Raw genomic sequence first — 20,745 nt, forward strand, 5'->3', positions numbered from 1 at the left:
TATACAGCTCTATGGAATACAGCTTTATTTTTAGATTTCTTTTTTCCTTCCCCCCCTTCCTCCCTTTCGTCTCTCTTTCCTCCTCTCCCTCTCTCCTTCCCTCCTACCCTCCTTTCTTTTCCTGGAACCTTGATGGCTTGTCAGCTGTGTGCTCAGTTAGCCTCAGGGGGACTTACGTTTTCAGCCTCCTTTGAGAATTACACAAATCTTAACCACCACCGCCACCCTTCTTTTTTTCTTCAGTAAAAATCAAATGTTGCAATAAAGAAGAGCAGGCAGACACCCTGCCTTTCCCCTTCCCTTTTTAACGTTTTCCAATTAGCGGCTGTCATGTGACCCTCAGGCTGAGCTAGCTCCTCCTTCAAAGTATCTGGCATTTTCTTAGTTTCGACCTTTGAACCTCACTAGTAATAAATCTAAATACTGTTCACCTTAAATGAAGACAGTATCTTTTTGCTTTATCATTCTCTTCATATAAGGTTGATACTTTTTTAAAGATGTGTTAAAATAATTCAGTATTTCAATGTAGATTTAAAAATCTTTTTTCTCCTACAAAAAAAAAAGACAACACATTTTCAGGGGCAGATGAAAATATAATTTGTGATTTTTATGATAACTGTTTTGTTGGTGAATTAACTCTGGAACACACAGCATAATCTCAGATTTTTTAAGAGAGGAAAAGCCATGTTAGAGGTAGAAATCTTTTAATTTTTAATTTCAGTTGTTGGCTGGAATCCAGTTGTTTAGAAAATCATGCTAAATATTTTGCTATCTGTATCTCCATTTTATGTTTCCCAAACCATGGACATAAGCTGGTAGCTGATAGTATTTTTCTGGAATCATGTTTGTGCAATGTTCTAATTTCATCAGTGGGTTCCAGGTCGCATAGCAGCAGGCCAACTCTTCTGCCCATGTTCCTCTTTGGTCCTGCGGGCCTGGCTTGCTGCTTTGTGTTATATCCTTTGGCAGTTTATCTTTCAATCTGTACTTGTTAGTACATTGCTAACCACATTCTCAACCTTACTTTTCAAGCAATAAATTATGTTTAGAGTTAGAAACAGACAAGCTATCGTTCTGCAGAAACGAGGCATGCTACTGAGGACTTCAGGATCTTTCCTTTCATCAGAGGCACACATGACTTTAGCTTTGAAACCTTTAAAAATATTTTATTAAGACCAAAACAGGAAATGTGGATAAAATAGTGGTTATGAATGTACAATAAAATGCATTTGAGGTTGTGCTGGTTGGAGTTGTAGGCAGTACTTCATGTGTGTTTGGTTGATATTTCCCCGTGACTGGTAAATTGTGACTGTGTTGAACATTTGCTTCTTGTTAGAATACAAGGATTTACTTCGTATGGCTTCGGGACTTTGAACCTGTAAAATAAATGAATCAAAAGTCTCACTGGCAGGAGAAACGCAAAGTTGGTTTTTGTTTTGTTTTGTTTTAATATCTAGTTATTCCAGGTTGTCATTTGTGATCATATGGCCCAGGTTACCACAAATAGGATGCCCAACCTCTGAAGAGTGACCAGGACAGATCATGGGATCAGCTGTGGTTGACACTGATCTAGACCCAAGTGTCATTGGATTCTGTGGCCTTTTAAAAAGGAGGAATGTTTTTCTCTTGTGATTGTGTTTTCTTGGACCTGACAGCCTTTTGTTTCTGGACTGCTCCTCTGGGTGCTAGGGCCCAAAGCATCATGTAGCCCGCCTCCTCCTCCACGCCTGCCTCTCCAGCCTTAGAAGCTCTCGGTTGACTTGCTCCAGTCCCGCTCTCAGAACTCCTCCTGCTTTTACAAGCGTCATATTCAAACATTTCCCCATTTCCTCCTCCACAGAATGGAGGCAGCCTTCTCTTCTGGACCGCGGCTGATGGGTGGAAAGGAATGTAGCTGTGGAGGCCCGCTGGTGGCCCAGTACTTGCAAGGACTTGAAAGAGGATGAGCAAGAAGACAGTGCCAGAGGTTCCTGTGAGCATTGTGGCAGGGAGGGGCCGCCTTGAGAAGTACCCGGGTGGCAGGGACTACAGGAGTTTAATTCTGTGCTGAATAACCAGGCTTGTCAGAAGCAAACCAGAGCCATGAAGAAAAGCATCACATTGTGGGGTTTTCTTGTTTATGTTTTAATCTTTGTTTTTAATCTTAAATTGAACAGTCTGTGATGTCTTATGTCCTTTTGCCCCAGCCCTATCAGAAATCACTCACGCCGTGCGTGCCATTGCTTGCTCTGCCTTGCGATGTCTCCTCACCTCTGTAACAGGAAGCTAGAACCTCCTGCATGATTGATAGGTGGGAGAGAGTAGAGACAGATTGCTGATTAAGGGACCTGGGGGTTTAGCCATAAAGAAATCAAGAGCATATACTGCTCTTGCAAGGCCTGAGTGGTTCCCAGCTCCAAGTAGCTCACAGAAGCCTGTAGCTCCAGCTCCAGGGGATCTGATGCCTCTGGCCAGGTAGACAGCTGCACACATGTGACTGTACTCCCACATACATGTAATTAAAACAAACTTTAAAAAGAAAAGCCTTATAGAATAGGTGTTTAATAAATTAACAAGTGTCACATGTTCATAGTTGAATGGTTAGCTATTAAAAAACAAAAAGAAAACTAGAAAAAGTTCCAGTCTTCTAATACTTGCCTTTTTTTTTTTTTTTTTTTTTTTTTTTTTTTTTTTTTTTTTTTTTTGCAAGATGTACTTTGCTTTTTGGTTACTGTGTTAGAACACTCTGACCAAAAGCCATCTTGAGAAGAAGACTTTCTTTCAGTTTACACTTGCAGATCCATCATTTAGGAGCCAGGGCAGGAACGGCAGAGAAAAGCTGCCAGTGGCTCGCTCTCTGGCTCGAGCTCAGCTACCTTTCTTGGCAGCCCCGACCCACCTGCCTAAGGATGGTGCCTCTCACGATGGCCAGATGGTGGAGGCCATCCTTCCCCAGGCTTCTGCTTCCCGGAGGCTGTGGGCTGTGTTAGCTGGAGGGGCAGGGCGGAGACTGCAGTCAGAGTGCTGTTTTGGTGGTTTGGTGGCTGTGCTCCTGGTGCTTTGCTTTCATAATTCCTGAAGAGGGACGGGAAAGTGATGGGAGGTGGACACACAGTGCAGTGTCCCTGGCACCTGCCGAGCATGGTGCAGTTTGCACGGTACTTTAAGGAACGAATCTGTGGTTCAGTCTCACAGGTTAGGGAGTTGATGCCTGGTAAGGTTTTATGTAGCAATTACCTACAGACACAGCTAGTCAGTGCCTTCTCTGAGACTCAGCACCGATCCCACCCTTTTCTTTCCCATACTGGCACTATGTGAACCTTCAGGCAGAAGGTTGCCTTTTTGACATTTTATATCAGAAGGTTAATGGCAAATATCTCATCCCAATTCTATATAACATAGACATAGATAGTTGAAATTATCCTTTTTTTTTCTCTCTCTCAACCGCTATTTGTTGAGCGTGTTCTGTACAGAATACTAGTTGGAGCAGGATCCAGGGAAGCTCTGAGTGACTTCCCTTGAAGGATCCTGAGCTGGGTGGCAGAGGCAGCCAGGCTGAGAACAGAACTGCTAATACAGCCCTCCTGGGCTGCATCTGTGCAGGGGAAGGCGGGAGAGGAGGGAGCACACACTGCAGTGGTTAAAAAAGGGTTTTAGGAAACTGGAGCCTGAACTAGAACTTCACTTTGCTCTTTTGGCAAGTATTTAAATGTTTGCTTATTTTGTGGGTACGCTAGAAATAAACTCTTGTACTCTGATAGGCAGGCAGAGGGATGCTGTGGAAAGCAAACCATTACCTTTCCAACCCAGTCTTCCCTGTCTTATGCCGCTGCTGTTTCCCTCCAGTGCCTTGGGTTAGCCATGCCTGCTCTCCCCTGGAAAACATGAACAGACCCTGTATTACTCTTTTCATCCATTTAGAGCCTCTACCCTCATGGTTTTCCTACATAAAATTGCAGGACCCCACCATAGAAGCATGTGCTTCTCCATAGTCAACATTAGGATTACCAGCATCCCTTCTCACTTCCTCTCCCTTGCCCCTCCTCTCCTGTCCTCCCTGCCTCTCCTTCCTTCATTCTGAACTTCCTGATATAAACACCACGTCTTAAAGTATTTTTGTATTTAGCCAATACCTAATACAATGGCAGATGTTTAAAATGCATTTACTAAGTTGTAGTTAAAAATAGGAAAGACTTATGACTTCTTAAGAAAATCTGGAATCACAAAGCTAGGGGACCATTAGTGCAAGCCTTTACAAATGAAGAAATTAAGCCTCAACCTAATTGGGGAAAACCAAATAAAGACCAAGGATGGAAGACATACACCCGAAGAGGCTTTCAAAAATGATGGGTTTCTGCAGCGGGACTTGTACCTTGAGCCTGCGCTGCCTGGCAACCAAACTCAAAACAGAAGAGCTGGGGAGCTGAAATTTCTTTCGGTCAAAAAGGGAGAGCCTTGACTTAGCCCAGCATTGGCTGCTTTGAAACGCTGTGTTCACACAGGAATCTCTAGACTGCATGGGTGATCGAGCCTCAGAAACTTTTTCCAATAAGTACGAAAAAAAATGGACAGGGGCAGGGAATGACCTCAACAATAACAAAAAGTTTATAAAATTGTAACTGAAGATTTCATTAAGGACATTTTACAAGGACCCAAGTATATAATAATTAGACTTATTGATTTCTGTGAAGTTGGATTATTGTAGTCCCAGTGAGGAACAGAAGAATAAAAAGCAGCTCGGAGATTGCCCAGAAGAACCTGCTTCATTTACAGCAAGCTGGGAAGACAGAATGAACTCAAGGTGGAGATGAGCTGACGACCTCACAGATGCTTCCCCCGAGATACCGACTGCCCCTTCGCAGGGCTGTGCCCTGACATTGTCAGTGCTTGATCCAACTCAATTTACTTCTTCAGAGAAAGGGAGTTATATGGTTCTGGTTCCAAAGGAGACAGGTACCTTTCTTCCTGGAGATCAGGAGCGAGCTCTTTGACCAGAGCGTCTCATTGAGTGTTTTGGAGAACAGTAGCCAGCAGCCTGCCATAGGCAGGAGCCACACACTTCAGATTACATGAGCCCCCTAGTCATGGATAAGAACAAGTGTTTGAAAAATGACTTTTATATAAATATATATGAAGAAACATGTACTCCTATTAGAAATTGAATTTTTAAAAAAATTAGACACTTGGTACACCGTGCAATGTGAGCATGGGTCTGGGTTATTATCCATTGTCTAACTTATGGAGTGTCTATTACATATCCAGTGTCATGGGGCATAGAGAAGAAAGCAAAGTCTTAACTCTGACCTCAGAAAGTTTGTTCTTTGAAGGGGTAAAACTGAGGTATGTTAAATCCACTGAGGAATAAAAGCTCAGCTTGAAGTAACAGGTGTTAGTGTGTGTCCAATAATTCAGCATAAAAATCATGACAGCTGAGTGACTGAGTTGAGTCTTGGGCACTGGACAGGATTTGGCCGAGGGAGGGGACTCCCTGGGAAGGGAGCTCCATAAACAGAGGCAGGCTTGGATGCAGTAGCAGGTGCGACCAAGCCGACCAGAGAAGTGACAGGAAGAGGGAACAGGCCAGGCAGAGGATTTTGCGGTTGCTGTCCTGAGGAGAGAGCCTCAGTTTTTAAGCAACAGAGTGAACAGATGCACAGTTTCCTGTAGGATCAGAGGGGCAGGGGTGACAGTGCAGGGAGCAGGGACAGCCAGGCAGGATGGGTAGACCCAGGAGCAGTCATGGAGATGTGATTTGGCAGGGGAAACGCCTGACACTCCAGCCCCCTCTGCTGAGCTTTACCTGGAGTCCCTTCTTGCTCAGCATGGCCATATGTACCTCACACCGTTGTAGCTGTCGACTGTGAAAAAGTAAATTCAGTTTGTCAGGTCTCAGAGATGTAAACTGAAGCTTGCTAGGAGAATTAAACTCTTACTAGATGCCTTCTTGCTTATCCATGTTTCTCCTGCTAGTAAATGAAATGGACGATGCAGAAAGAGAAAGAGCTCTGTGAATCCGGAGAACTCAGTCAGTCGCACCTGAGTCGTAAATAATAAACCAGGGAACTGGGTTCCACAGCCATTGCGAGCTCAGCAGAGCTTTGGGAAACATCTTCTAGTCGTGGGATTTGGGTATCATGGAGAACCATGGGAATCAATCATACCCATATCCTCCTTCAGCAGGTCAGGAAACCACTGACATATAATGAGAAAAAGAAGAATTCATACAAGTTCTTAAATGCACGTGTGCACGCGCGCACGCACACACACACACCTAAAGATAAATTTGAAGCAAACCTTTTATATTTAAAACATTGACTTGATAGGAATACAGTGTGATTTTTTTTAAAACATTGACTTGGTTTTCACATTGCTATTAGAAAAACTTACCATAGTGAATATATGGAAAATAAAGGGTAAACCCATTGATTCTTAAAGTCACCATGCTTAATGTTTTGTAAATGAAGTTACTTTGATTTCACATGTTCTGAAACATGGATGTATGTTCTGACAAAGGGCACAAGCAGCAGCCCAGCATTTGAAGCACTTGTTGACCGTCCCTAGACCCCGTCAGTGCCTCGGGTTTCTGTGAAGCAGCATTTGTTCACTGTCTGATTTGCAGAAAGTGGATTAACATGCTCGAGAAAGGAGAGCCCAGCACCGATAAGGGTTTAAATAAACTTGGGAATCTTCTTTAAGTATAAAATAATACACCAGCAGGGAGGGAAGACGGCAGGTGCGAATATGTGTTTACTATTGTGTTAGGCGAAGTCTGTTTCTCTTCGTCAAAGTTGGTCCTTTTCCCCAGCCTTATTGCACAGCCACGTTCATTCATCACCAAGTAAATACTAACTATAAACAAATGAGATGACTTCAGTGGGTTGACAGTTGTGACGTGGGTGTCGGACTGCGAGCATTCATTGCCATCTCACTATTATTTCCTGGATTATTGGGGGAATTTGACTTTGTTTTTTTGCTTCTGACTACCACGTTACATTTTGCCTGGAAGCCATCCATTCTGCTGATAGCGAATTCCTTTTGAGTGCTATTTTTATACAGTAAGCATCACTACACCTCTGGATCTTGATAGCATTACTGCGGGAGCAGAAAGCGGCTTTGTGTTAGTAATTACCTAACATTGTCAGAAGCTGACTGCAGGCCTCTTCCCAGCGATAACAGAATAACCACATAATGTAGCTCTATAGCACATGATTAATAGAAAATAATTACATGTCCTACAAAGGGATGCAATATTTCTTATAAATTGACTAAAATGGTTTCCTGTAGATTAAAGGACTCTTCATTATTTTATCAGTCCTCCTGAGGTAGTCACTTGCCTATGTTAGCATTCAGTTGAGGGTGAAGGATACCAGATGGCAGACCTCGTACCTGAGATCTTGAGTGCCGTCAGATGACGTGATGTTTCCTAACCTGTCAAGATTTAGATGGCAGTCTGGTGTGAGCCGTCCTCTCTCCCTCTCACCTCCCCCTTCTCTTATTTTCTTTTTTATTTATTAATAATGTTTGAAAGGTATCTTTTAAACGATCCACCAGTGACTGTCTAGAACAATGCTAAAATTAGTATGTGGATTTTAAGACCACACAGTATTTATTGACGGCACTGTGTCCACCATTAACCAGTCTGTCATTTATAATAACATATGTTTGGGGCAAAGAGGCCAATTTCGTCCTTTGGAAGGAAACGTTGCAGGGTGTTGGATCTTGAGGCTGAAGTTTAGAAAACTGTTAGAGTCCAAGGAGCATTTTCACCCCAATTTATGGGCTGCAGATGGTTTATTGGGATTCACGTTGCTCAGGGGGGCTCATGCTCAGGTGGTGGGGATGAGAGGAGCACTCCTGTTTGCAGCCCCGTGACTTACTTTGTAGCTGCGGTGCACAGCCATAAAGCTGCCTCCTAGATTTTTGTCCCACTCAATTTTAACTTCTCTCTTAATTTCACACGGGAGTATTATGTTTTTATTATTAATAAATATAAAACAATATTCTGGTTTTTAGTGTGACCATTTTCTGAATGAGATCTGATATTTTTAGAGCATTTTCATGAGGTGTGTATTTCATAAGTTTTTCTGTTATTTGAAATCCAGTGAAGCATTTAGGGTTACTGTAATGTAACACTGAATGTTCCATGTAAGGGATCCGTTTACAGCTTAGGAAGCCCCCCCCACTTGCTGTCTACTACTGTGCTTTCTAGTTAATTACCCCCATTGTTCTACCATATATAGGACCAGACTTTCTCAAGTAAAGTCTCTCATCTGCCCTTGGTCAATGAGATCTTAATTTGAGGGTTTATGCTCTTCTCAGGAGGTCCTTAGATGACAGCACAGATTATCACCAAAGTAGAATATTATAAAGTTCTACGAACTTCCTGACTTGTATTTTGAATCTGACCATTGTCTCCCAGGATGAGCCCCGTTCCTTGATAGCAAGTTTGTGTTCGTGGTCTGCCTTCCCACAGGATTCTTTCTGTCTGCTATTCTCCTATTGGCAGGCTAGACCCTTGCTCTTCTGATGTAATCAGTTTAAAAAAAACAAAAAACCAAGACTGGTATTGGATAAGAGTTTTCACACTCAGACTTACCCTGTTAGTCCGTTCTGGTATCTTACAGTGCAGACCTTTGATCTGTAGATGCTTACATACATTTGTTTTCTTAGGCATTAGGCTGCAGCTGCATTCATTGCCTTAAACACCGAATCAGGGTGGTTTTATTAGGTTCCTCCTAGAGTACAATGACCGCTAGTCCAGCTTTCAGTAAGTGGGTATTTCCTTTTGATAAATGTGCCTTTTATAGATTATGCGCATCATCGTTGAGTTCCGGACTCAGTGTTCTCGTTGCTTAGACAGTTTTGTCCTCTAAAGTCACACTGTCAGCGAACTTTTAAATTCAACACCTTCAGTCACTGCCTCAAGAGCCAGTGCTGCTTCCATATGAGAAAAGAAATAACAGGGCTAGCCTTTTTGCCCCCTCTCCTTCCCTTTGTTCTTCCAATAAGCCCAGTTCTGCTATTGCCCACCACTTTAAAAGAACCCATAGATTTTTTTATCCTTTAATTTATAGGTAGACTGTCTGTCAATACATACATGCTAATGTTGCTACATTTGTATTGAAGAATAGCATAATTTTCCTTGTGATGGTCAATAGCATACAAATCAATATGAATGTTAAGCCTGCATGCCTATCAACCCTCCCTCCTCACATATAACTCAATGTGCATATGCACATTTATCTATGACTCAGATGTTGGAAAATCAGAACCTATTGAATTACTTTGGGGATTGATTTTAAAAATTTATCTTATATGAAAAATTAAATTTGGGCCCTAATGCTTGTGCAGGGTATTGCTTTTGGAAGATATTGTTCTTGAAACTTGTAATTCGTTTTACTTGTTTGTATCTCACTAAACATAAATAAATTTGAGATAAAAATACATTAGTCAATCTGGCAGACATATGAGGCCAGTTAAGGAGGGTTCACAATGCCTAAAGCAATGGCGTGTCTGTCAGTGGAGAATAAAGCAGAGAAGAGGAGGGCTCGGTTTGTCTATCCCACATTGTAAGGTGTAGAACACCTCATCAGTCACTGTGTTCACAGATTAATATTTTGTCTTTCAAACTGGAGAGACTTTTGTTTCCTATTGATCCTCCGTTCTGTGAGCAGACCTCACATCACCTTCATCCTCCGCCCAAGCTTAGGCAGTCCGGAATCAAGGGAAACAGCAAAGGCTTTGGGATATTATTTTCAAGAGATCCACTTGTGAATAATTTTGTCTTGGTATTTGTGAACTTTCACTACTTTGTTTATTCACCATTTCATCACTTCAAATATATTAGATTTTCTTAAGAAGGGCATGTTTCTGAATTCTAAGCCATCGAAATTTCATCAGAAATTATGAATTTCCCATCACACACACACACACACACACACACACACACCACAAGTGATTTTTATCCTTCCTAGATAATAAACCTCTTGAAGGCATATGTAGTTCCCCCAGCTTCCTGCCTTTAGCCTTACAGCTAGGAGCCAGTACACAGGGCTGCACTGTCTGGAGAGACTAGGAGCCCAGAAGCTCGCTCCTGCGTCTCTCCTTTCCTGTGTCCTCACACGAGCCACCGCTCCTGCATTCTGCCAGAGTAATGAACAAGTTTTGTACTTGCCAACAGCATGGCTGGTGTGTGTGTGGGGGGGTTGTTTGTTTGGTTGGTTTGGTTTGGTTTTGGTTTGTCCAGAAACAAAAAAGATGGAAATGTTCCATTTGCAGCTCCAGCACTTGTAACTTTATAAAAAGAAACATTTCTAAGAAGTTGCATACAAGCAACATTGTGCTTACACCAACCTAAAGGTTAATACTGCATATTGTTTTCAATTAGGAATACAATAGATATGGCTGGTGGGTAGGAGAAATGAAGGGAGCCATTGGCTTGGTGCCTAAAGCCTACGTAATGGAGATGTATGATATTTGAGAGTCCGGGTAAGTACATTTTAATCCAATATTCTGTAATAGCTCTTATGTTCTCTAGGTCTCTTTTTTCTGAGGCTTTGCCTTTTCAAGTCTTTGTAGCCTTCTGATAACATAAGCATGGTGCCCCAAATCTGTTTTTGTTTGGGTTTTGGTTTGGGTGTTTTGTTTTGCTTAATCTTTAATTTTTAAAAATAACTTTAGAGAATTTCCTTTGGGAGCGAGCAGGCAATGTAGGGAATGTCCTTTGATAATAACCAGCTGTGTTCTCAGAGGAGTCCTTGCTAGCGAATGCCATTTTTATGGCTTCTGAGGAAATGAATTGAGAAATGTTGAACAAACATTCATTTTTGTTCAGCTAAAATGTTATGTTTTTTTTCTAAGCAGGAGAAATAAATCAACATTTCTACTGAAGAAAAAAAAATAAAATGAACTTTTTATAAAATCAACTTTCCCTTTTTGCTCACAGGGAAGTCTTCTATCTATCTGCACGTGCTCTGGATTCAGAAACCCCCAAAGCCTGAGTGATTGACACAGAGCTGCCTTCCTTTGGTTGAATATTCCTGTCTCCTCTGCTATTCTGTGTAGTCACTCATTAAAGTAATCTAGATGTCAGATTAAGTTAGATACAAGCAGTATGTATAAGACCTGTTGCTGTTTTTCAAATAATAATTAGTATTAATTTGCCCATTTGGTTTGTGTGGGAAAATTCACGGTGACTGTATTCTTCTTTCCGTCACTGAAGCTGCCAGTGAGGGTTGCTGTTTCTTCGTCATTGGGCATCAGTTATTCTTAGTGTTACATATAATTTCATCACTGTAAGTTTTGAGTCGATACTAAAGACTTCTTTAAAGCTGTGTGGACAACTTAATAATTTTTTCAAAGAGTAATAACATGTTTTCATGTTTAAAGAGTTGTACAGATTGGCTAGTTTACCTGCTGTTAAGAAAGGAAAAGGGGGACAGCATTTCAAGTGGAGGGAAAGTGGCAGTGTGCTGTCGCTTGTACACACATGTAAGCCAGAGCTAGGATTGGGCAAGTACTTCAGTGTCTTAATTTGATTATGGGCTTGCCAGTGTTTTCTACTATAATTTTATTTAAACCTAACAGAATCAAAGATTCATAAGAAAGCCCATTTTACTACCGATGCAATGGCATAAACAACTTGAGCGTGTTTTCAAAGTGCGAGGGCGCGACGGACACTGCCAGCGTCCTGCCTCGTCATCGCCATGCTGTCACGCCAGCGTCCTGCCTCGTCATCGCCATGCTGTCACGCCAGCGTCCTGCCTCATCATCGCCATGCTGTCACGCCAGCGTCCTCCTCGTCACCGCCATGCTGTCACGCCAGCGTCCTCCTCTTCACCGCCATGCTGTCACGCTCCTGCTGTTGTCCCTGTGCTTCTCCAGACTCAGCTGGGAAGGACTCAGAATGGCAGCGGTCACCAGCAGGTGAATGGAAGGGTAGGTTAACCTGGTGTCGCAGAGGTACCTGTTGCTGTGTGGGTAGGCTTGCAGAATCCTGTCTGCCCCCTTCTGTACAGAGTGGAAGTCATAGTACTTTGAGCTGTCTCTGGAGGTGCCAGGGAAGCCTTACTCTGTATCAAATGCACACTGGTTGGATATTCTGCAGTAGATGTGATCTGCTATTGAATAGTTCTTTAGCAGGTCCTAGCTTTTGCTTAGCTTTTCAGAGAGGAATGCAAATGAACTGATAGCATTTTAAGTCTCCACTGTCTGTGTACAACTCTGTTTACAAGCAATAGTAGAGAGTGTTTATTTTACCTTATTCTGTAAATGTTGTGATCACTCAGTTTCAAAACTAAAAGAAAAAAACCTTAACTTTAGGGGTTGTGAATAAACCCAACCTTGTCCAAGTCTTCAGAAATTACATTTGTACAAGGACCCTTTTCCCATTCGAGTGTCATTTAAATAGGTTAAAGTCACCGTGGCAGAAGTTAGGCAGGTAGAACTCAGTGAACTGGCTTTCAGAGCCTGTGTGGTAGAAAAGCAAAGCCAAAGCCTGGCCTGTGGGTGCAGGTTGTGTGCCTTTACCCTGAGTGGCCAGGAGATGGCAGCAGCTCGTCATTTGCACGGGGACCCACTTGGGAACCCCTCCCCCACTCGGGCAGCCTGAGAAGCCCTTAGATTTTGCCTCCTTTTCCAGTTATTCCAGGAGAGGGAGTCCTTTGCCAACTGATGGCCAGCATTTCCAGTAGAGAAGCATGGTGCTGCTTCTGTCCACACCGCCTCTGGCCTTTGTTCTTTTTATAACCTGAATATACATGGGAGAAAGAAGGTTGGAACCAAAGGCTTTTAAAATTGGGAGACACGAGAAAAACTGCTTTCTGTTCACTTGATGCACTCGTTCTTGTGCTGTGCGGAAGTTTCTCTGCACCCATGATAGTACATCACATTCTCCTCAAGATCGTAATAACATCATTAATGTGAATTTAAACAACGCAGCTTGTTAGAAAATATGCTAATTGTTATGTTCTCATTATGTTTGCTTAGCTTTTATTTGTTTTTCTATGAACAGTTAGAGAGCTAATTTTTTTGAAAGGTGATTGTAAGTCATATTTTATATAGCATTTTGCTTGATCGTTTGCTCTGTACTGAATTTGTACTCTGTTGCCATTAGATCTTACAATAATGTTCCACTCTGCAAATTTTTAAGGTTCAAATAAAGTTTAATTGTTTGCAAACTGTTATGATGCTAATAATTCAACAGCCTGCTGTGTTACTAATGAAATTACTTTGTTATGATTAATTTGGAAAATAGTGTGTTGATTGTAGTAATTAAACACAACAAGGTGAAGTAAATGATTCTAATGCCATCTGGCCTCCAAACGGAATGAAGAAATGAAATAGGGCTGTCATCTGAATTTATTCAAAGAAGTAAGCATCATACAAATGACTTTCGTTGCTATAGGGTTTACGCTTAACCACAGCTAACTCCATTCCGCTTCACCACTTTGTGGCATATGACATGGTGTTTTGTTTTGTTTTGTTTTTCTCTGGAAAATAATGTTGGCTGGTCCAACAGTTGTTCTGAATACTTGCTTTTAAACTGATTATTTTAATCATAACTTAATTACAGATAATTACATACAGTACATAGGATCATAAGGGAAGAATCACTTTTCAACCATCTGTAGGTAAAACAGATACATGTGGGTCTTTTGTTTTCTGTCAGTATATGAACACTGTTAGCCCTGCACGACCAGCACAGCTCCCTTCCAGTCGCTGTTGCAGCGTTTGTAGGTAAGGCTTTCCTGCAGCTTCTCCTGATTTTCCTCTCACCAACTCTGATACCACCGAGGGTCAGGATTAGAAACAGAGCTGTGTTACACACCAGAGATTCGGATTCCGAGAGCAGCCACGGGACAGAGGCTGACCTGAAGGGAAGTGTGTGTCGTGTAAGAAGTTGAACTTGGTCAGTGGTGCTGAGTGAAGCTTTGTGGGTCACAGTGCCACCAGACCCCGGGCCAAAGGACAGTGACTGTTTCAGAGGTGGGACAGCCGTCCAGAGCAGCCTTGACCACACGGCGAAGCAGGAATGATGAGATAAAAACATGATCAAGGCTTGGGAGGCCCAGCTGCATGCAGAGGTTAGAGGATATATACATACATTCTGTAAAAAAAAAAGTTTGTCAAGTATAGTGAGATCGTCTGTCACTAAAATCTTAAGTATTTAAAATACAGAAAAACAAATCTTGTTTTTCCCTTACATTTTAACCCATATTCAAATACATAGCAATTTGTCCACTATCTGAGAAAGCTCATGCCGTCATGAACCCACTGCTGGAGTGTCTGTTAGAATCCCTCTGATGTCAGACACACTCACAGAGCGGTGTGACGACAGTAACATGAAATGGCATTTCATTCATGCCACACTTAAGGGCCCCTTCTGTGTTTTACCAGTAGATTCTACTCTCGCCGCTTAGATACAACCCTGAGATGTGGTGCAGCATGCTGCAGGGCATCTGCTATGCTTCAGAAAATACCTGGGAGCCAACTTGATACCCTACAGTAGGTTAAGACCTGAGATTTAAGAAGGTGGGGGGGTGGGGTCTGCCAGGCAGTGGTGGCGCACGCCTTTAATCCCAGCACTCTGGAGGCAGAGACAGGCGGATCTCTGTGAGTTCAAGACCAGCTACTTCCAGGACAGGCTTCAAAGCTACAGAAAAACCTTGTCTCAGAAAAAAAAAAGGTGGGGGGGAATTTGACCGCTGTACCCAGAAAGAGAAACAAAACCACACAACCTTCCTGCAGTTGGCAGTCTGCTTTCCGAGGATGCTCTTTCAGTACATAGGCAGTCCTTTTCGCCGAGGCTTTAGCGGCTGGTCCCCTGACTACATCATTGTGAGCACCAGGTTTGTCAGGAACCAGGTATAGTGAGAGGGTAAGTGACTTCAAAGTTGAGCTATGGCACTGTATTAGCCATTGGTTCAAGGTTGTGTGACTTTCAAATGAGAGACACGGGTGGCCCAGGGAAGCTTGGAGCAGACATATAGCTCCTCTTTCCAGACCATCCCAAGTAACCACTGCCCTCTTCCCCTTAGGTATTGTCCAAAGAGCCTGTCTTCCTACCTCGTATCCTGGAAACAGGATTTGTAGATTGTCATCGTGCGTGGGTCTGATAGAAATGTCTGGGTCAAGTGTGGTGGCACATGCCTATGATAGAGATGAGTGTATCAAAAGTTCTAGGCCAACCTGGGCTACATAGCGTCATCCTATATCAAAAAGACTCAATAAAGGAACAATCCTGAGAAGAAAAGTTCACATACCCAACTATAATTCAATTATTGTCCTCAAAACAAAACAAAAAAACCTCTCCCCTCTGTTTTCTCAGAAGTCATGTGGTTATGTTAATTTGGACATCTGTGGCCCCAGATGAAAGGAGCCCCTGTGGAAGCCAGCCCTGGTCATACACACCCCTGCTCAGCTTCAACCCCAGCATTCGGAAGGGGCCTGCGCACATGGCACACTGTGCATATGGAAAGCTGGGGAGACAGACATCTCCCCAGAGCCCTTCTCTCGAGTGTTTTCTTAGCACCCCGACTATGGATGCTGTCTCGCTGGGCTTCTCTCCCCTTGTTTCCAGAGTTTTCCTTTTTATTATCCACTCCTCACAACAAGTGCTGCACTTGTGTGTTTTCTCTTTATTGGCCTCAACTCCGTGATATAAAAATCTCACTCCTGTTAGAGTGAGAGCAGGTGCCACGTAAAGCTCCAGCACCAATTTACCTCTCATTTGAGAAAAATGTCACACGGGAACTCTCAGAGGAGGAAATTAATGACCCCCAAGTCTGCCAGTTACAAGCAAGTGCCTAAGACTAGGACAGGGTTCCCACAAATAAGCCAATCCCCACTTTCCACCTTCCTCCCCCAGCCCCATGCAGTCCTTTATAAAACTGCTCAGTCCCTACCTGGCACGTTCACTGTGCTGGTGACAATTTAATGGTCATAGCAGACGTCACTGCGTGTTTACTGTTTGTTATGCTGTGTACTTTTTCAGTCCTCGAAACAGCCCAGGTGGCGAGTTCTGTTTGTCACTTGTTTTCCTGATTGGAAATTTTGCCTCAGGGTCCTAGGAAATAACGCAGTGGGCTGATCCAGCACCTCCTCCCTTCCCCTGAATCCAGCACCATTGTACAGTGGGGGACTCAGTGCACACAGTAGGAGCTTGGCAGTCCCTTGGCGACAGTGGTGATGTCTGCAGTCTTACACATGGGAAGGTACCACCCTACGCCTGGACAACCAGGCAGTCAAATTCAGCTCTTCTCCTAGCCTCAGTGATCACACTTTGATGTCTTTAAAGTCACTAGACAAACATTATAATGCGTGCAGTCTTGTAACTGAGTGATAGCAGTGTCTGAGGCAAGTGTTTGTCTTAGGGAATCCCACTGAACTCTGGTACCCAGGCCCTGCACATTTGCACATGAAGTCTCTTTCTGTGCGTACCTGCATTCCCACACAGTACCTTGTTCTGGGCTCCACAGAGTTTTCTGATGTGATATTTTTTTTAAAAAATTATTTATTGATCTTTTTTTGTGTGTGTGTGATCAGAGGTGGGGTGGGGTGGGGAGCAGAAAGGTTAGCAGTGGAAGAGCCAGCATTGACTATAGTGCACTGGAATCTCTAGCCAGAGGATGGAGTAAAATTAAGTCCTTCACAGTTTTTCCTCTGTTGAGTTCTCTGAAATATTTTCACGACTGGCACCCACAGTGTTCTTTCCAAGATAGAGTGAATGGCTTTGATGGTCCTGACAGCGATGACACCCAGGGAACCAAACAGGCCTAGCTGGTGTAAAGCAAGCTCTCCTCCACAGGTGAGTGCGTTCTTCCTTCCTCCTTCCCACATCAGTGCCTGTGGCCTGTGACATTTGTCACTTCATCTTTTTCTTGTTCCACGTTCTTCGTCCTCTTGCGGCCTTCCCAGAATTGTCACACGAGGCAGGAGCCATGACAGCCATCATCGCTACCTAACTGCTGAACCCGTTCCCTGAGTCCCCAACTGCAGGCCTGGTGCAGCCTTCAAGAGTGGGTGCCGCTGTCTTCCTGCAGCTCTGCTCTGGCTGCCCAGCATCTTCTATTCATTCTTTACTATCGTCTCTGGGCTCGCTATTTCTCTTCCTATCTAATTAAATGATTCCACTTTGAATAATTATATTTAAGTGCCAACAGCAGGAGAGGGGCGTTGAAAATACAGAGTTCACCCGCCTTTCCCAAGTAGATTCGTCGTCAGAATGAAACAGGATTGAAACACAGGGAAAAACAGCCGCAGGTAGCCTTACCTTGGTGCCGCTCTTAGGAGGGTGAGCCAGGCCACGTCCTGTGGCTAAGAGACAAACATCTTTTGATTTTGTTGTGTCTGCCCTCCTTGAGTTCTGTCTAGGAGACAAACTGGGATTTTTTTTTCTTGTGTATTAATACAGAAGGGGAGGGACGTGTAAGGGTTTTAATACTGGCTCAGAGAAGAAAGTTGGTTTTGATGTTCTTATTTACTAAAAAAGATTCTGAAGTGCTTGAAGCTACTGAGGTAAGTGAGAGGAGTAAAAGGCTGTGCACGAATAATCTTCTGTACGGTTACTGCCGTCTGTGGTGAACCAAATTCTAGAAGCGGGGAATGACCGTTACCCTTTTAGGGATGAACACTGTACCCGGGTTAGGGTGGTCCTCAGCGAGGAGCGAAGGACACACAGGACCCGGAGTCCCCTGGACCCCGGTCCTCTCCCTGTTCACTCCTCGTGTTTTAGGCAAAGCCCGAGGTTGGGCTCAAGGGAGATAATATCTAAAGGGATCTGAGAAATCGGAAAAGTGTCAAGAGTGGCTCTTCCTGCCTTTGAAGACCCGAGAACTGAAATAAAAATGATCAACAACTTCTCCTTGGCCCCAGAAGCAGGGAGCGGGGAGCGGGCAGGCCTAGGCCGGGCACTGGCAGCAAGCAGTGCCTGTGTGGCCTTGGCCTTGGTAGTTTATGGGCATTGACGTCAGTCCTCGAGAAGTTTGGAGTTCTCCGATCTGAGTTTTTAAATCAAGCTTCCAAGTGATAGTCGATTTCTATGAATGGAGATTTTGAAACTACAAGCAGCCTCTGTCTGTAAAGTTTCTAAATAAACTCCTGATACTTAAAGCCGAGAGTTTGCGCACTGGTCTCTCCATCATCTTGCTAGCAGTCAGCTGCATCTGTTGGAGCATCTTTGGATGTTCTGACACGGAATGCCCCGAGGAAGATCTTTGCACAGCTTCCCTTTGTCCGGTGCCCGTTAGTGAGCTGTGCCTCCTTGTGTGTGTGTCTGTGTGTGAGTTACCTAGATAGCGATGCAGAAGATGGTTTGACTTATTTAATTAACCTGGGAGTGGAGCACTGGTCTTTAGTTTGTAGTTTGTGAGTCTAGAACTAGAAATAAGGGCAAGCCTCATCACACGTAACCTTAACGCTTTAATGCTATAACTTTAGGCAAAGCTAATAAAAAATGCAAAAGACTGCTAAATAATTTAAATTATCTAAAAAATTGAGCATATTCCTTCAAATAATAATGGCTTTCATGATCTGATTTTTTTAAAGAAAAAATCATTTCTCATGTCTTGAGTTACTTAGAAGTATATCAAAGTCCATCAGAGTTTAAGATTATTAAATGTATTTGCTATGACCATGCAGAGTCGCCATAGATTCCATTTGGTTTTTTTGTTTTGTTTTGTTTTTTTATTTCACAGTTGTGATCCATAATATTGTTCCACAAGACATAACGCTGGGGGCATGTCTCATAATATCATTGCAGTATGGAGTTAATTTTTAAAACTTCTTAAAAATCTCACTTTACAGTCTGATTCCTTCGTTTTCTTAAGCCATTAGCTAGTCCCATGAACTGAAAAGCAAACGAAGAAGGTCCTGTTCTTCTCTGTTATTTTTTGCTTTCTAAAAATACCATTCTCTCCCTGCAGCTCCGCTGCCTTCACCTGGGAAGCTGTTGCCAATGCCATGTGTTTTCCTGACCAGCTCACCGATCCGCTGGGAAATTACAGCCGTGGACCATGGCCTGCACCGTGTAGTGAGAGACTAGAGGTCAGACTGATAGAAGAACTTTTCTTCCTCTCCCCGAATGATCACAGCGGAGCTTCAGTGTCTTCGCCTGGTGCTGTAATTTATAGCAATAAATACTCTGTATTGATTATTACTTAACTCTCCTGAGAATAGGCCGAAACTCGAAATGTTTTATTACAGCCTAGAATTCAGCACCTTAATTTGAAGACACTTTCTAAATTTTAAATATTGATATAATTGCCCCAGTGTGCTGCTGTTTCTAGACCTATTTCATGCTATGAAATTAACTCCATTTTATGTATTTTATAGAGATAATTTTGCTCACAGGGTATTTTTCCTCTGATATTCCATCACTGCTTTTGCACAACTGAGGAATCTGTCATCTCCCTCCTTTGGCTCCGTTTGGAAACCCAGGAACCAGATCAGAACAACACATCGGGTTTATTATAGAAATGCACAAAGAGAAAAAAGGAAAAGGAGTGAGTGAAGAAGAGATTAAATGTTAGCCAGATTCTTCAAGCGTACAATTTTAGTCCATCAGCCTGCGTGGAGGCTGCTTGAGGGAAGCCTTTCCACCCAGACGAAGCTTGTCTCATGGAAAGCGCGTTGAGAAGCGTGTCATCTGAGGCAAATACTGCCGGAGTTTTCTTTTTCCTTTTCCTTTTTTTTTCTTTTTTTAGAAAAGGATAAAATAAGAAACACCCCCAATACACAGCTCTAATTTATTCTTAGTCAAAACCAACTCGCTGTTTCTACACTAGGTATTAAAAGCTACTTGAGCCATTAGAAGTGGTCTTTCAAATGCCCTGTGTTAAGATATTTCGTGCAAGATTTATTTTCAAGCTATTTCAAGGCCAGGGTGGGAGTTGTTTCCCTTATGAAGGAAATTCTGTGTTTTGCTGCATTATTTGTAGTTTTTAAATATATGTATAAAAGAGAAAGGGGGGGAGGTTGGGAGCTGCTGGTTTTTCGAATCCTAATACAGTACGTCTTCCTAATGAACCTGCCGCCGTGCCCAGGAAACAGCTCCCTGCAAACAGACGTGCTCCAAGTGATTTAGCCACAATGTCCAGACTCTGTAAACATCTAATTATTACGATAAAATTGTCGATAAATTTACATTACTGCTCCCTTTTCAAACGTTAACCAACTTTTTCTTTGCTTGATAAAAGGGCATAAATTGTATTTTTATGTGTTGGTGTTTCTGTTTTCATCAGACTTCTCAGAGCGCTCTAGACAAAAGACCCGGAGCCGGACTGCGCCGCGTGATTCCTAGATGTGGCGAACTCGTACAGTTGTTTATTACCGTGATGCTCTGCATTTCCTTCCACAGTGAGATGGACGCAGCCTTTGCAGTCTGATTTTTAGTCACGGCATTTTTTTTTTTTTGCAGAAAGCCATAAAGCTAGTACTGTAGTCACTGTAGCTTTAAGAGACACACGAAGAATTAAGCCCCTATAATCCACTATTAGAGTGGAAATTTAAGTTACATTAGAAGCAAAAGATAAAACGGCAAAATGCAATAATTTCCTATAACAAAGATTATGTCCAGTTTTTGGAATTATGATATCACATTGAACATAATGGTGGGATCCTCCCCCCACACACGTATTTCTTATATAACTGGTACATTAACATTAGAAAAGCGGAGCGATATTGAATTCTAATGAGGTCTGGCCTATATGCTCTGCTAGGAGAAGAATGAGGATAATTCATTTGTATTCAACAAAGCGCTCGGAAATC

At 42.8% G+C, this 20,745-nt stretch overlaps 1 protein-coding gene across 1 annotated transcript in view; it reads left to right on the plus strand.

Moving 5' to 3' along the window:
* Nucleotides 1-13,177, plus strand: part of Skap2 (src kinase associated phosphoprotein 2) — a 159,589-nt gene extending 146,412 nt beyond the window's left edge. Inside the window, exons 12-13 of the mRNA XM_057786131.1 lie at nt 10,367-10,467; nt 10,925-13,177. Of these exons, the coding sequence (XP_057642114.1) occupies nt 10,367-10,459 (93 nt within the window). The 3' untranslated portion in view covers nt 10,460-10,467; nt 10,925-13,177. The remainder of the gene's footprint in view (nt 1-10,366; nt 10,468-10,924) is intronic.
* The last annotated feature ends 7,568 nt before the right edge of the window (nt 13,178-20,745 follow it).

This window comes from Chionomys nivalis, chromosome 1, assembly GCF_950005125.1.
Source record: "Chionomys nivalis chromosome 1, mChiNiv1.1, whole genome shotgun sequence".
In the NCBI taxonomy this organism is placed as follows: domain Eukaryota; kingdom Metazoa; phylum Chordata; class Mammalia; order Rodentia; family Cricetidae; genus Chionomys; species Chionomys nivalis.